Source organism: Schistosoma mansoni, chromosome 2 (genome assembly GCF_000237925.1).
Source record: "Schistosoma mansoni strain Puerto Rico chromosome 2, complete genome".
In the NCBI taxonomy this organism is placed as follows: Eukaryota; Metazoa; Platyhelminthes; class Trematoda; order Strigeidida; family Schistosomatidae; genus Schistosoma; species Schistosoma mansoni.
Genome location: NC_031496.1, coordinates 18,910,858 through 18,925,581, shown reverse-complemented (window position 1 = coordinate 18,925,581; position 14,724 = coordinate 18,910,858). Strand labels below are relative to the sequence as shown.

The 14,724-nt window shown below is 35.3% G+C and overlaps 1 protein-coding gene across 1 annotated transcript in view; it reads left to right on the top strand.

The window, feature by feature from the left end:
* Positions 1–7,509: 7,509 nt before the first annotated feature.
* The window catches only part of Smp_124380 (putative leucine-rich repeat-containing protein), a gene marked incomplete at both ends in the record, with an annotated part of 16,554 nt that continues 9,339 nt past the window's right edge, over positions 7,510–14,724 (top strand). Inside the window, 4 exons of the mRNA XM_018795972.1 lie at positions 7,510–8,198; positions 8,257–8,327; positions 10,680–10,801; positions 12,904–13,055. Coding sequence (XP_018650231.1) covers positions 7,510–8,198; positions 8,257–8,327; positions 10,680–10,801; positions 12,904–13,055 — 1,034 coding nt within the window. The remainder of the gene's footprint in view (positions 8,199–8,256; positions 8,328–10,679; positions 10,802–12,903; positions 13,056–14,724) is intronic.

Below are 14,724 nucleotides of genomic sequence, written 5' to 3'. Positions count from 1 at the left end.
TTCCTTGCTTGTTGTCACGCCCTGCCTTACAGAATCACAGTTTAATGCCACGAAGTCCCGAGTAAGATATATATGTTCATTAGACTTCTGGCGTATTGCGGTATCATCAACCCAGTGAAGAGCTAAAAATAATTCAAGGAAGGGCATACCATCAGAAACACCACTGGTTTTCACACTTTTTATTCCATAAGTGAATGGTGGAGGAGGGACTTTTAAGCAGTGTGTATTACTGCGTCCTAAAATTGACTTAAGATAATAATTGACTCGAAAATGAGTCTACTCGCTGAAGTAAAACATTCTTGCACATGCTCTCTCTTTTATCACCCAGAAGATTTGTTGCTGTATATTGCCACCCTCGAGAGCATTCAACCTTACCAGTCTTCATATTTGTAAATGTGTCTCTAACAGTCAGCATGACAACTGAAAATCTGTTGTGCTAAACAAAATGCGAAAAAGTCTGTTACACAGTTTTTTGTTAGATGACTTGTCTTAAATCGTAGGTGCAGTTATCTTCGCTACTTGATGGCATTTGATCCTTAATGTTGATGAACAGTGTGGTTTAAATTTATCTACCAAAAAAAAATGTGTGAAGAAGAGATTCAAATGGTTGTGGACGGAACAGAAGTTTTTGCTTAACGGGCTTCCGTGTCTAGTAGCAGTGGATCACCAGATGGAGGCGAGGCCTCAACTTATGGACGAACCAGTAAGATTTAAGATAACGGGACTTAGATTTTGTTGTGAAATGTAATCATACGTTGGGCCAAAATCAAGCTTCTGGACTTTAGTTAATGTCAGTTCTTGATGAAACATTTAAATTTAATTCTTAACCATAGCTATCAACTGTGGATCATAATCTTTATTCTTCAAACAGATCGAAGAGCTTGAAGATACGACTAGTATTCTAGTTTAACAACTAGCGACCAGTAGTACCTTCTATATTCGATCGTTCCCGGCCAAAGGAAATCAGAAGTCAGACGAGAAGAGGTAGGAAAGATATATTTGATACGTTAACAATATATCGAGAGGCATTCGTTATTAACTGACTATTGAAACGTGGGAGCTGTGTCCCACGCCGTGTTGCAACGTGATCTGGTGCGGATGCATGACCGAAAGCCTTCAGCTAAACAAGTCCACTTAAACAACGTGGTCAGCATCCAATGTCGAACACTTAATGAGCTATTGATTTTGTGGGATTATTTACAGCTACAGATCACTCCCCCCCCTAGTAAGGTAGTGATGCCCCTAAGACGTGACCAGCCAGAAGTTTAAACCCAACGAGTTTGTCGTTGGTAAACACTCTTCTGATAGCTTGCTTCGTTTAGCAGCGTCTGGTCGTCTTTCCTTATACTAAGGGACCAAAATATACAACGTAGCAATAAAGAAATAAAGTACAATGAAAATTCCGGTTCCTTGGGAAACTTCGTCGTTCTTTTCCAGCTGTCCTGGAGAAGAGAAAAAATAAAACGTGTGAGTGCATGTCGAAAATACACTCGTACTTGCGTAAGGACACAAGATGAGCGGGAAAAAAAAACTAATACACTTGCAAACAGCGTAAAAGCGATCGGGAAAAAAAATGTTTTTTTTGTTTTTTTTATAAATAAAAAAAATGAGCATATTAAAAAAATATTTTTTATAATAAACAATGAAAAGGGAATTCGAGATAAAGCTTGTGTCCTACGTGCAATAGTCGTTAAGGTGTTCTGAAAATCTTACTCGTCTTCCAGAACGCGTTGTTTTAGGTTTATCTATCGACGTTGACGAAGTATTAAGTTGTGTGTCGGTTGTCGTGTAGGGTACTACGAGTGTAGTAGCTGTGTCGTTTGCTTGTACCGAAGGAAAATCGACGTAGCTAGGGTTTCCTTCTAAGTACGCTGCTTTGAGTCGAACGATACTGATGCTATCGTTCGTGCCGTTCTTATCAACTACATAGTACTTAGGTTCGCGTTGAAGAACTTTGAAGGGTCCTTCGTATGCTGATTCGAGGGGTCGTCGATGTGAGTCTCGACGAACGAAGACGTGTTACTATGTCGTAATTCGAGTTGAACGAAAACATCAGTTGATTGAGGTCGAGTGTGAGCAGGTTTAACTGAACGCATAGCGTTTGTAAGCCTACTCGTGTAAGAGTTGAGATCCATGTTCAATGAAGAAGCTGAAGGATCTACGAATTCTCCTGGAAGTCGGAGTGTCGTTCCGTAAACGAGTTGAGATGCAGTGTATCCAATGTCAGCTTTCACTGCATTGCGAATACCTAGCAAGACGAGTGGAAGAGCGTCTGTCCACTGTGAAACGTTTGCGGCTGATAATGAAGCTTTAAGTTGTCGATGAAAACGTTCTACTAACCCGTTTGCTTGTGGGTGGTAGGCGGTCGTTCTGAAGCGGGTGATTCCTAATAGCGAGGTCAAACAACGGATAAGTCCAGATTCGAACTGGCGTCCACGGTCTGTAGTGATCGTGGAAGGGCAGCCGAAATTTGCTACCCATCGTTCGACGAAAGCGTGGACCACGGTTTCAGCAGTAATGTCCTTAACCGGTACTGCTTCTGGCCATCGAGTGAAACGGTCTACGCATGTTAAGAGATATGAGTATCCGTTCGAATCGGGTAAGGGTCCTACCAAATCTAGATGAACGTGGTCGAAACGAGCGTCAGGGGTTTTGAAAGAGCCTAAAGGACATTTTTTGTGTCTTATGACCCTATATTTCTGACAGCTTACACAGGAGCGTGCCCACTCCCTCACGTTTTTATTCATGCCAGGCCAACAAAACCGTTCGGCTATAAGTTTGACTGTTGCACGAGCACCTGGGTGAGAAAGATTGTGCAACGTATTGAAGACGTTGCGTCCATAATGTTTTGGTACTATTGGACGATCCCTACCTGTAGATGTGTCACACAGTAAGGTTTCTTTACCTGTTCCCATCTGCTTAATACTTAGTTTAAGAGTTGTCGAGGATAACTCATGCTGAAGATCAATGTCTTCTTTTTGAAGCTGAGCGAGTTTAAGAAGGTCGATTCCTTGGAAACTGTTCAAGGAACTTATTCGAGACAAGGCGTCTGCGACTACATTGTTAGCTTCAGAAATGTGTTGTATATCTGAAGTAAACTGCGAAATGTAGTCGAGTTGTCGAGACTCTCGCGGTGAGTACTTGTCTGAAGATGAACTTAAAGAGAAGGTAAGAGGTTTGTGATCGGTAAAAAGCGTGAATTCTCTTCCTTCGATGGAATGTTGGAAATGCCGTACAACACAATACATAGCTAGGAGTTCCCTACCGAACGTGCTGTACCTAGATTCCGCGTCTAGCAACCGTCTCGAGAAAAATCCTAAAGGTTGCCACGAGTTGTTAACCCATTGTTGTAAGACTCCTCCAATTGCTGAGTCGGATGCGTCTACGGCGATACTAATGGGCGCTTGAATGTCCTGATGAGCAAGCAGGGTTGCCTTAGCGATGTGTTCCTTAACTGTGGAGAATGCTTTACGGGCTGTGTCGTCTAAACTAATTGATTTTGCATTTCCACGAAGCTGGTCGGTTAACGGTTTCATAAGGGATGCGCATTTGGTTATGAACCGTCTGTAGAAACTTACAAGTCCGTTAAAAGTTCGCAACTGCTTGATCGTGGTCGGTTCTGGGTAATCCAGAATGGCCGCCACTTTGCTTCTAAGGGGTCGGATGCCTTGAGCATCAATAGTGTGTCCTAAGAAGTCTAAGGAGTTGGTTCCGATTTGGCATTTCTGAATGTTGACAGTAATGCCATGCCTTTGGAGTCGATCGAAAACAATGTCCAGATGCTTGAGATGTGATTCTCTGTCCGGACTTGCTATTAGACAGTCGTCAACATACGGATGTACGAAGTTGAGACCTCGGAAGACGTGGTCTATAAACCTTTGGAAGGTTTGAGCCGCATTTCTTAAACCAAAAGGCATTCGCAAGAATTCGTAAAGACCGAAAGGAGTGATGATGGCGGTTTTAGAAATGTCGTCGGTTGCCATCGGTATTTGGTTATAAGCCTTAACTAAGTCGATTTTCGAAAAGACAGTTGTACCTTTCAAGGTAGCTGTCAAATCGTGAATATGAGGCAATGGGTAACGATCGGGAATGGTTTTGGCATTCAGACGCCGATAATCACCAGTTGGCCGCCAATCGTTGCTGTCCTTTTTAGGGACCATGTGCAATGGGGATGACCATGGACTATTCGATGGTCGAATTATCCCTAAGTCTATCATATGGTCGAGTTCGTTTTTGGCTAACCTAAGCTTTTCGGGAGCGAGTCGGCGGGCTTTCGAGAATACAGGTGGTCCTGTAGTCAAGATGTGATGTGTAACATTGCTGGTTACACAAGGCAATTTCGATTGCGATTGGTATATCCCGGGGTATTTGTCGAGTACTGATTGGTACAAGGGGTCTATGGTGTGCTTAATCGTGACTGGGGATAACCTGCAACCAGAACAAGGAGTTACGCAAACAGATAACTTAGTGTTTCCGTCTATTAACTTTCGTGAGCGTGTGTCGATGAGTAGATTGTGGTATTGTAACAGATCTATACCAATGATTGGCATAGAGACATCTGCAACAACGAAAATCCAGTGTATGGGTTTGCGTAAACCCACGTTAAGGTTGACGTACCTTTTACCGTAAGTAGCGATCGGCTTTCCGAGAAATATGATAAGGAGTTGGTTGATTAGAAACATTTGTCTCACACTGATTCTTGATTTCGTTCAACTCTGGACTGTTATGTGACGTTATACCGCTTCTAGTAGTCTCAGATAAAAATAAGTGATCATTGGGAACATCCAACTTAGTAAGATCACAGTAGCAAATTTTAGCACTAGTTTCAGCGAAATGGATCATGGTATTACAAACTGACTGAATGTGTTCAGTTTTACCACATTTTAAGCATTTACAATTACGAAATACACATGAATAACATGGGTGAAACCATCCACAGAACAAGCATTTACCAAACTTGTGCTCATCTTCGTGAACAATTTCACAATTTAATGAATTGCTATCTGAATAACCTTGACTTACTTATTGGACTGCGACGACGTAGTAAAGTAGTGGAGTTCCTGATGTCCTGACGAATTGTTTTTTGAATCTTTTCTCCTTTACTGCATTCGAAATTTGTATACTTTACATGGTCCAGTGGTAGTTTCTTGATAGTTGCATAAGGGAGTGAAATCCGCTTGTCTGGAAATGCCAAAGTCTTTATTAAGCTGTATGCTTCTTTTCTGATGAATGTAAAGAAATGGACCACAAAATTAAAATCCTCATCATCTTCCTTGGTAATAGCCCATATTTCGAACCTCTCCATGTAATCCTCAAAAGCATTAAAATCTGAATGTATATCCAACCGTTCCATCACGAGCACGAACGAATGTACTGTATTTGGAATTCAAAATCAAAGCAGTCATAAAATACATGGAATCATTAGTTCATACAAGCAACACAGTAACCTATGGTGATTAGAAGTATTCGAATTATTGTATTAACTATGAATTCCCAAAACAGTGCAATTGAAACCATATAGAAATAGGTCGGCACAAACAAACTTATTGTATTTAGAATTCGAAATAAACCAGGAATCAAGTACAAAACAGTTATTAGTTCATAGAAACACTACATAACCTCATCTCAGTTATACCATAAACATTAGCATCGAGTGAATGGCGACTATTCATTAAAAAAGTAAATGCAGCATATGAGTTATGGTCCATAATTACGACATAGGTAAGATTTGAAATTCTTGAAATTTCACTAGACAACCAGATTAGTAAGAGTTTGTTAATTAAGTACAAATTGTTTTGAAATTATTGACAGCTAAAAGTAGCACAACAGCTACGGGTGATCATAAGTTTTAAAGTATGATTCTCAAGAAGTCATATGCTGTATGAAGTCATTTTCTCTCACCTTTTCTAGACATCAGAGCATAGAGATGTTACAAAGTTATTTCGATGAATTAGTGGACTCACCAATTCAGTTCATTTTGTATGCTACATATGGTTTCTTAAACAAGTGAGACATACTTCGACTAACTACATTTATAGCAATATTTGAAGCTAATATTCACATATTTTCTATAATAATAAATTACCAAACGTTTATTTGAAAAGCAAACTTTTATTCTGCCTTATCTATTTTCGCAATTTCATTGCTATTAGTCAACCGAAAAGTAGTAAGCTGTATATCAATCCTTTTAGTGATTTAAAATTTTACATTAAACTTATCTCTCTGTTTTGTTTATGTCATGAAATGACTACTTATCAGGTTCATAATAATTCATCTACAAGTAGCATAAACTGTCACCTGCGAGTAATATTTGTCCGCCTTCTGTATCATCACAACTAAAATAAAAGCAAAAGTAACAGTTAGACCAGAAAATAATTATTATACTTTGGAAGTATATCAATTACTCAACCACCTTCACCTTTTGTGGTAGCAGTGACTAGCTAGAAAAGGTAGACTCTTTATAATCTTCCGCATAGAACTGATAATGTCCATCTTCTAAATATCATACGACCATATACTAACAAAAAATATTACTAAAGCTCTTCATTCTATCTGACTGTAATGAAGACCTGGAAATGTGCCTCATAATGTGAAAATATCACTTTACACACTTAGCTATGGTGATTTTAGCTTTCGTGACCTTGAAATCGTTGATAGTCTTTTTCCTGGAAACTCCTCCATTCACATATATCAGTAATTTATCAAACGATAATAACTATTTTCGTACATGCATCATTTTCTCCTACCCAGCAGCGGAAAACCTAATGATTCCTAGATCATAAACCTTCTTTGAAATCTGCTCGAATGCTTCAGAAACATTCCGATATATTTTAGGTGATCTTAATATAACTCCAAAGCAACATAGAACTTTGACTAAGAGTTAAAAACTGAAATTCAGTCGTCTCACTTCCATCATTCATTCAACTGGCATTATAATACGTCTATCGTTCTACGTCTTTAGTGATATTAAGTCAACTTCCCAGACTGCTGAATTCTACTCACCATTTATTTTCTTTGAAACGTCTCCTCATTAGTTTGAAACACTTAAACAATTTTTACTTTATGAGATTCTTTTTCTTCTGCATATTTATTTTGGCACATCAAGTCACATTAATAAAGACTTTGTTAGTAAAAGTAATTTACTAGTTACAATTTATGTAAACATTAAAAAGATCACTTTTTGGTCCATATTGTTACTCCTATCAAGTGCATCTAATATTTTTTTGCTAAATTCACATTTGTAACTACAAAATGGACAGCCTATTGATCAAAGTTTCAAAACGGTGATGACGAATAATTGAAGTAACTGATTACTTAACAAAAATAAAAGCTGTAGTTTGTCAATTTCATATTGTTTATAGCAACCATCAGCATAAATTGTTAGTGCTAAGGTCACTCCTGGAAAATCAATAATCACGTGGTATTTAGAACTCAATAATAACGAATTTTGTTTTAATTCATAGTCTGTTAATTTTTGAACAGTAAATCTAGAGAAATATTCATTAAATGATGGATGGTTTGATACTGTTTCGTCGACCCAGGAAAATTCTCAAGTCAAAATTGTCAGAAAATGATAATTATGTTTATAAATCAGGAAAAAAAACGAAGATTTCTGTCACAAAAAAGAACCGATTTTCAAACAATCATTTACCTATTTCACAAAGTAATTTATTTTCTTCGATTGGAACGAGATTGAATTTCATGAATAAAACTAAAAATAAACGACAAGGAGACGTTACAAATCTTGTCAACAATTCATTTGGTTGTCTTTTTATAAAAGGTGGTATGGCCAATGAAACGTCTAGCGGAAAAGGAAAAGCTTCTAATACTCATAATGATAATGAATATCAATATCCAATTGAAATTTGTAATAATTTTCAAATATCTAATCATACACAAATAACACATGATTACAAGCAATTAAAATCTACTATTACCAGGGGATCATTTTCAGCAAATAATTTTAATGATATTTTACAAGTTATTCCTAAACCTATAAAACGTACACCATTATATCATGGTTTATTATTAATAGCTCGTGAATTAAGAACTATTTTAACTAAAACTATTGATACGGATATAAAATGTTCAATAGAGAAAGTACCAAGAAATTTTCAACAATCATTAGATAAATATCAAGTGAATTATGTAATTGTTTTAAAAGAGAAAATGAACTACAATCAGCTAATTTGGTATAAGTAAGTTATAATTACATATTAAATGAATGAATAATTTGTGTTTATTATCTAATTGAAGTTCATCTGAAGATAATACAATGAAACTGATAAGATTTCAAGAGAATCTGAAATCTAATGAATTTTGTCAAAGTAAGTTTCTTAGAAAAGAATATATGATGTACAAATTGAATATATAAAACTAGTTGATAGAAAAGAAAAATAATAGAAGTGATATAAGATTCAGTTTAGAATTGGAAACTTACTACCTTGATTTTAATTAAAATCTATTTATCTATAAAAAGCATTATGATATTATAAGCAAATATGGATAGTGGCTAGCAGTGGAATCTTGGACTCACGTTTCGTCCTATTTAGAACTCATTAGCTGGGTGAAACAACATCCAAGAATTGATATTCACTCCAGGACTCCGAGGATTGATAGCCACCTGCTCGGTAGCTAGGTGGATAACGTGATGACGTTTGAAGTGAACGGCACTAGGTTCAAGTCCCGCAGTGAACATCAATTCTGGGATGCCAGTTCATCCAGCTGACGAGTTCCAAATAGGATGAAACGTGAGTTCTGGATTCCACTGCCAGTCACTACTAATCTTTGCTTATAAAGCTTGTGACTTGAGGCAATATTGAGGCAATATGCACAGGATGCACATATGCCAACAAGAGGCTGATGAATTGCAATCCTACACAACAATGAGAAGATACAAGCAAACAATACCAAGTGAATTATTATGGTATTAATTTGGTGGAAATTATACAAATATCTATGTACTTTTCAATAGATTTTCTAACTACTCGAATTCATTTCTTTAATAAACAAATGTAAGTAGAGTGTTAGAATATCGGACACATTTACTAGTTGACATTTACATACATTAATAAATAGTAATATTTTTAAGTTTAATGGTCATTTTCCGGCATAGATTTTAATTTCACTATTTAAAACTTTATAGGACAAGACAGAGAAGTTTATTGACCTACCGAAACTTTCAAGAAGTTTGAACTAGAATATAGTATGTAGTGTTCTAAAACATGTTTCATGGTCTTTCACACGGATAATTTCTTAGCCAATTGGAGAACGAAAAGAAACGGTTATTCTTAAATCAAGAGTCAACAAGTAGTTTCATAACATGAATCAAAGGATGTGGTGGTTAGTAAGTATCATGAAACTAAACAGATTTAGTTTATTTATCGCTCGTAACCTAACTGAGATATTTCTAGTTGTTATCAGAAACTGCAAACTTATGCCCTAGTATGTGCTTAGTTTTATTTTAGTAGATCATGGGTTATTTTCAGCACAGTTCTATTACTGTACGTAAATCTCAGAAACACATTAAAGTATCGTAGTGTTGCAGATGTTTGAAACATAGTAATGTTGGTTTCTAAGGTAAGAAAATTGGTCAGCCTATTTCGGCGTGTGTGCCTTTTGAATAATAAGATGAAAATGAATAGAGCTAAGGAGATTCTTAACCCAGAAGTTCACACTTGGCCACCAACATGAGTCTTGGTACCTTATTTGTAAGAAAATATGTAAGGTTTAAGATCGTACTGAAGATACCAGGGTGCATACTCAACAATATTTAACATATAGGTTGAATTACATTCTCACTAAGCGAAGCCTTGTCTTAATGCAACAATAACTGGTTTAAATGCCATGCAAAAAACTTCAAGTATTAAAGTACGAGTGGGGAAGATAATCAATCGATTACAGAGACAGTAGCATCAGTTGGTCTTGTTAGTAGTCCATATTCATCAACAAATAAACCGTGAAAAATAATGAAGTTAATGAAAGTAGATGGATATTTATAAAACACCTGAATTGAATGTGGTTGAATGGGTATAGAACACCATTTGTTCTTAAAGTTAAATAGTGATAAAATAAATTCCAGATATTATCACTTCGAGATTTTTAAATAGATAGAGCTTTCAGTAAGATAAGGCTTGACAAAGTCCATAATAAAGGACAATAACTTCATACACTGTTTCTCTATACTGACTGGGTAATTATGAGACTTTTTTTGCAATTCGATCAGTGCTTCGATATGTAACATAGTTTCAGGTAGTGTTGGTTTACAAAGCAACCAATCGTTTTATCCCAGTTTTTCAAAACATGACTATCAATCGCGAAGTTATTCACCCAGTCACTTTAGAAAGAGAGAATAAATATTCCAGTAACACCAGTAATCAGTCATACAGTATATTAAACTTTGGTTGTAGACATTTCCATATCCTGCTAGTTGATTGATTATTTTACTACATTTGGAAATGAAACCTTACTCCTTCAGGTTTTAGTTATAAGACTATTCAAGTTTGAAACACATTTGTTTATATGGTAGCTTTTCTAATTATCAAATTTAAAAAAGTAATAATTCCGTTAAGTTCGTCCTATTTATTGATGGTCAATTAATGGTAATGATTTTCACGAAAATCTTACAGCAACATATATAAAACCCGAACAAGTCAAATTGTTGGATTCATATTACTCAGGAGGCCATTCTGTTACTTTGGAAGCTTGTCAGTTGAAGTATTTACCAGACTTATCTTTACCAGACTTATCTGCATTTTATGTGACGCTGAGATTCCTCAATCTTTCTAGGAATTACTTAGAGGTAAGAGTAGCTGTTCAATATATATATATATATATATATATATATATATATATATATAGCTGAAAATAAGCAATAACCTACTAGTTGAATAGTTTATCTTCAACCATTTGCTCAAAGTTAATAATAAATAAATTTTTTGTTGTATCTCAATGAGTAGAAAATTTGTATTTCTGACGTTTCGTGACTTAATGTAAGCCACTTCTTCAGAACAAAGATTCAGACCTTACTCCAGCTAAATTGGTTTGGCAGCTGGACGGCATTATTAGGTTTAAAATAAGCAGTATAATGTCAAGTCGATGATATTAATTTGGTAAGTGAATCTCAGGGGAGTTGACAGCCTTGAAAATCTTGTTTCGGTACATGTGATCCGTGAAATATTATTGAAGTAATAAAATCCTAAAAGAATGAAGCATATGCTTAGCTAACAACTTAGATCACAAACAAACATCATATTATATAATACAGCGACTAATGTTAATCCATAATGACGTCCATTTATAGCTATAAGGATATGTTTCACGTAACTAGCTTCTTTTGCAAATTTAAACAATGCAAGAAATGAAATTTTTATGGAACTTATTTTTGTTTTAGCTTGTTATTTTCTACATCTACAACACCTAGAAATTAGAAAGCAAACAATTAGGTAAATTGTAAAACTGTGATGTGGTTTAACTCAGAGTTTTGATGGAGTTTTTGTAAGTTATTAAAGCGGTGATTTTGGTATACTGCAGATATGGAAGATTATATATAATGCAGATAGTAGTCGCATTATACAACATAATCAAAAGTTTTTGAGAACATAAGGTGAAGAGAAAAAAGCTTTCGACTCAAGGTCACTGTATTGTAAATATATTCACCATGAAATAATGAAAAAAACATTCACACTGTACATTTCTATCAACTAAAAATGTCAGATGTTAACCTTTGAGTATTTATGGTTTCTGCAAATCTTAGTAAAGGAGTTTATTGTCACACCGACACTTTTATGCCTAGTTCTTTACTTTTCAGTGATAAAAGCGCTAGCATATTTTATATATTTGTCATCAGGAAACGAGTCTTTAAAGAATTAGGGAGAAAACTATATTTGTAAACATCTCAGCGATTGAATTAAAAGTAATTCTAATTTTATGCTCAATAGTCTGGTCCAAGTTTTTCCTAGAAAACACTTGAAGCAGATTGTTGAGCATAACGTTTAATAGCTGAAATATTTATAAATATGATTTCCTTCTTTCTTATGACTGACATCGAATCGGCGTCCAACTACTATGAAATTATTCGTTTAAATTTAGACCAGTCTTTATAAATTATTTTTCGATCAAATTCACTTTTTAATTTTATAAGTTCATACTTGTACTTGGGTTAGGATAATTATATATTACACTGAGTTTAATGTTATATCTTGTGAACCGCCTAGATGCCCTATTAATGTATAATGTGATAATACCGCCAATTAGAAAGCAGTGAATTATCGATCGGACCAATGATACACTTGTCGGTTCTGCCTTCTGCCTAGCCCAGCCAGTTAAGTCCAAAACACCAATCTCAGCCTCTGCGGTATTAATCGTTATATTTCAAACACACTGAGTTGATATACCAATCAAACAGACCACATCGTCCATAAAATAGAAAATAACATTCGTCCAAGATTTAGCTAAATGTGGCTGTGAATAAGGGAGATAGTAAATAACAGACAGGTCATAATTCAGGAATGGTAAATCATATAACAATAGTTTAGACTTCTAAATAAAGCTTTCAATAAGGGGAACATGAATATAAGTAGTTTAGTTATTTAGCAATCATACGATTAAAAATTATTTACACAGTATTGGCTCACAAATGGATCCCCAAAGTTACCATTCACTATTCTTAACGGAACATAACATTTAACTATCAGTTTCAATTAAAAGAGAATAAAATTTTTTTAATTTGATGGGAAAGTTTTGGGTAAAAGCTAGGTAAAATATGTCCCATTCGCGTTCGCGGAAGCGTCTAAAGACACCTACGTCAAGGTACAGCGAGGAGGTGCTTAAAACTCGTCCCCGGTCCGATTTATAAGAGTAGAGGTTACAGGCCAAACGATTTTATCTATGCTAGCCTGGGAGCAGCAGGATGTGCGCAGTCTCGGTGACAAATTTTGTGTAACAAAACTGCGAGTCCGTAAAATCAAGGCGTTAATACTAGTGGACCACGAATTGGCGTGCCAATTAAAATCATTGAATTTATCTTATTGTTTAATTGAACATTTAACTTATGAGTAAGTGATTAAATAATATTCATTTAAACTTCTAGTGAAATAATTAGAATTTTAAATTGTTGTCATGCAAATTTACTATCATCTTATCTTAACATAGTGCACACACTATCGAGTCACCTAAACTAGTAGTCACATAGCAACTTGGTCGATAGTATTCGATCTGCACTTAGAAGGACCTGACACATATGATATTGATTACTACCTAATGATCAATCATTCGTGAATACTATGTGTTTATATATTAGTTTGTGTTATTATTAATTATATTTCTCTGTAAAATTTGTATTAAAAACTTTTTCTTTGTTTTCATATATTATTTGATTACTTGTGAGGTAAAACTTTCTCTTCAACTTGGGTGGTTTAATAGAGATTTTACTTTAATCAAAGGTAACTTTTATCACGAACTGACAATAAATTCAAACTCACGGTGAATCTTGTACAAGTGAATCAGTGGAACTCAACTGCTAAACGAAATTGTGTCTTTCAAGATACTTGGAAGTTTCAGGTTACATTCTGTATATTGTAGTGAGTTGAGTTAGTCAAAAAGTTTAAAACTAGAGGGAAAATAACAGTCGGTTGTTTGCTGACTATCAAAAGTCCTGTAGATGTCATTCTTTGGTTCCTTCCCGTTTAATCATTTACAGATGTCTTGAATAATTTCACTAACGAATTTAAGAAACATTTGTTGACTGAATTTTTTCTTTCCTTAAGAATGTAATGATAGTACATATGATATATAGAAACAGTTTGTTATACTAATTAGAAAAATCCCTTCAAATTTGAATATTCATCATATATGTAGTAGAAACGCTCCGGGGGAAAAAACGAACAAAGCTATGGTTTGGAGTAGATTTCCGTCTAGAAACGGTATGTTAGTTTATTGAAATGTAGGTCTTTATTGGATTACGTGATTCAGAAACGTGTTGAATACTATCAGTTACCGGTCAACACACTTTGTTGTCTTGTATAATAATTAGTTAGGAAACTCTCGACAACGGCCTAATAGAAACGTAACTTCAGTCCATGAAGTCGGTGTTTTTCAGTTTATTTCGCACCATTAAGTGAAGACTTTCTGGTTTGGCATAAAAACAATCGTAATATATGATTGCAATTGTCAACGAGGATGTGTTTCATTCTTTTATCTCATTTATTCTTTGCATACAATGTTTCTTTGAATCCACTGATTCTTCTCCTCTTAATTTCCTACCTCGTTATTCTGTTATGAGATATGACAACTCGGACATGTATGTATTCATTTCAGATAATATACTGTCTATGAATGATTTGTAAGTAAATTATTTTCAACCGGTTTGCTCATCAATTTTAACAATAAAGTAGAACTTTCGTAATTTCTTCCGGTATCTTTTTTTTCTTTTGTCAAATACTAAACTAACAGTTCTAGTTATCAATACCATTTCTTCAAACGTTCGTACATCACTTCTGTTTTTCGTGAAGAACGACCATATGGACTCTAAGGAAACTATTGTTGAAGTTAAGCAGAGATGGTTCTTGCTTATACGTGCAGTCAAGCACGCACGTCCCAGAGTATACGTCTGTTGAACGCATTAACTTCATTTGGACATCCTGCAATGTACGAATGAACTCTGGTTAGCGCTTATTTAGGCCAGACATAAAATATCTGGGATGCTAACTGACAGGGAATAAACAG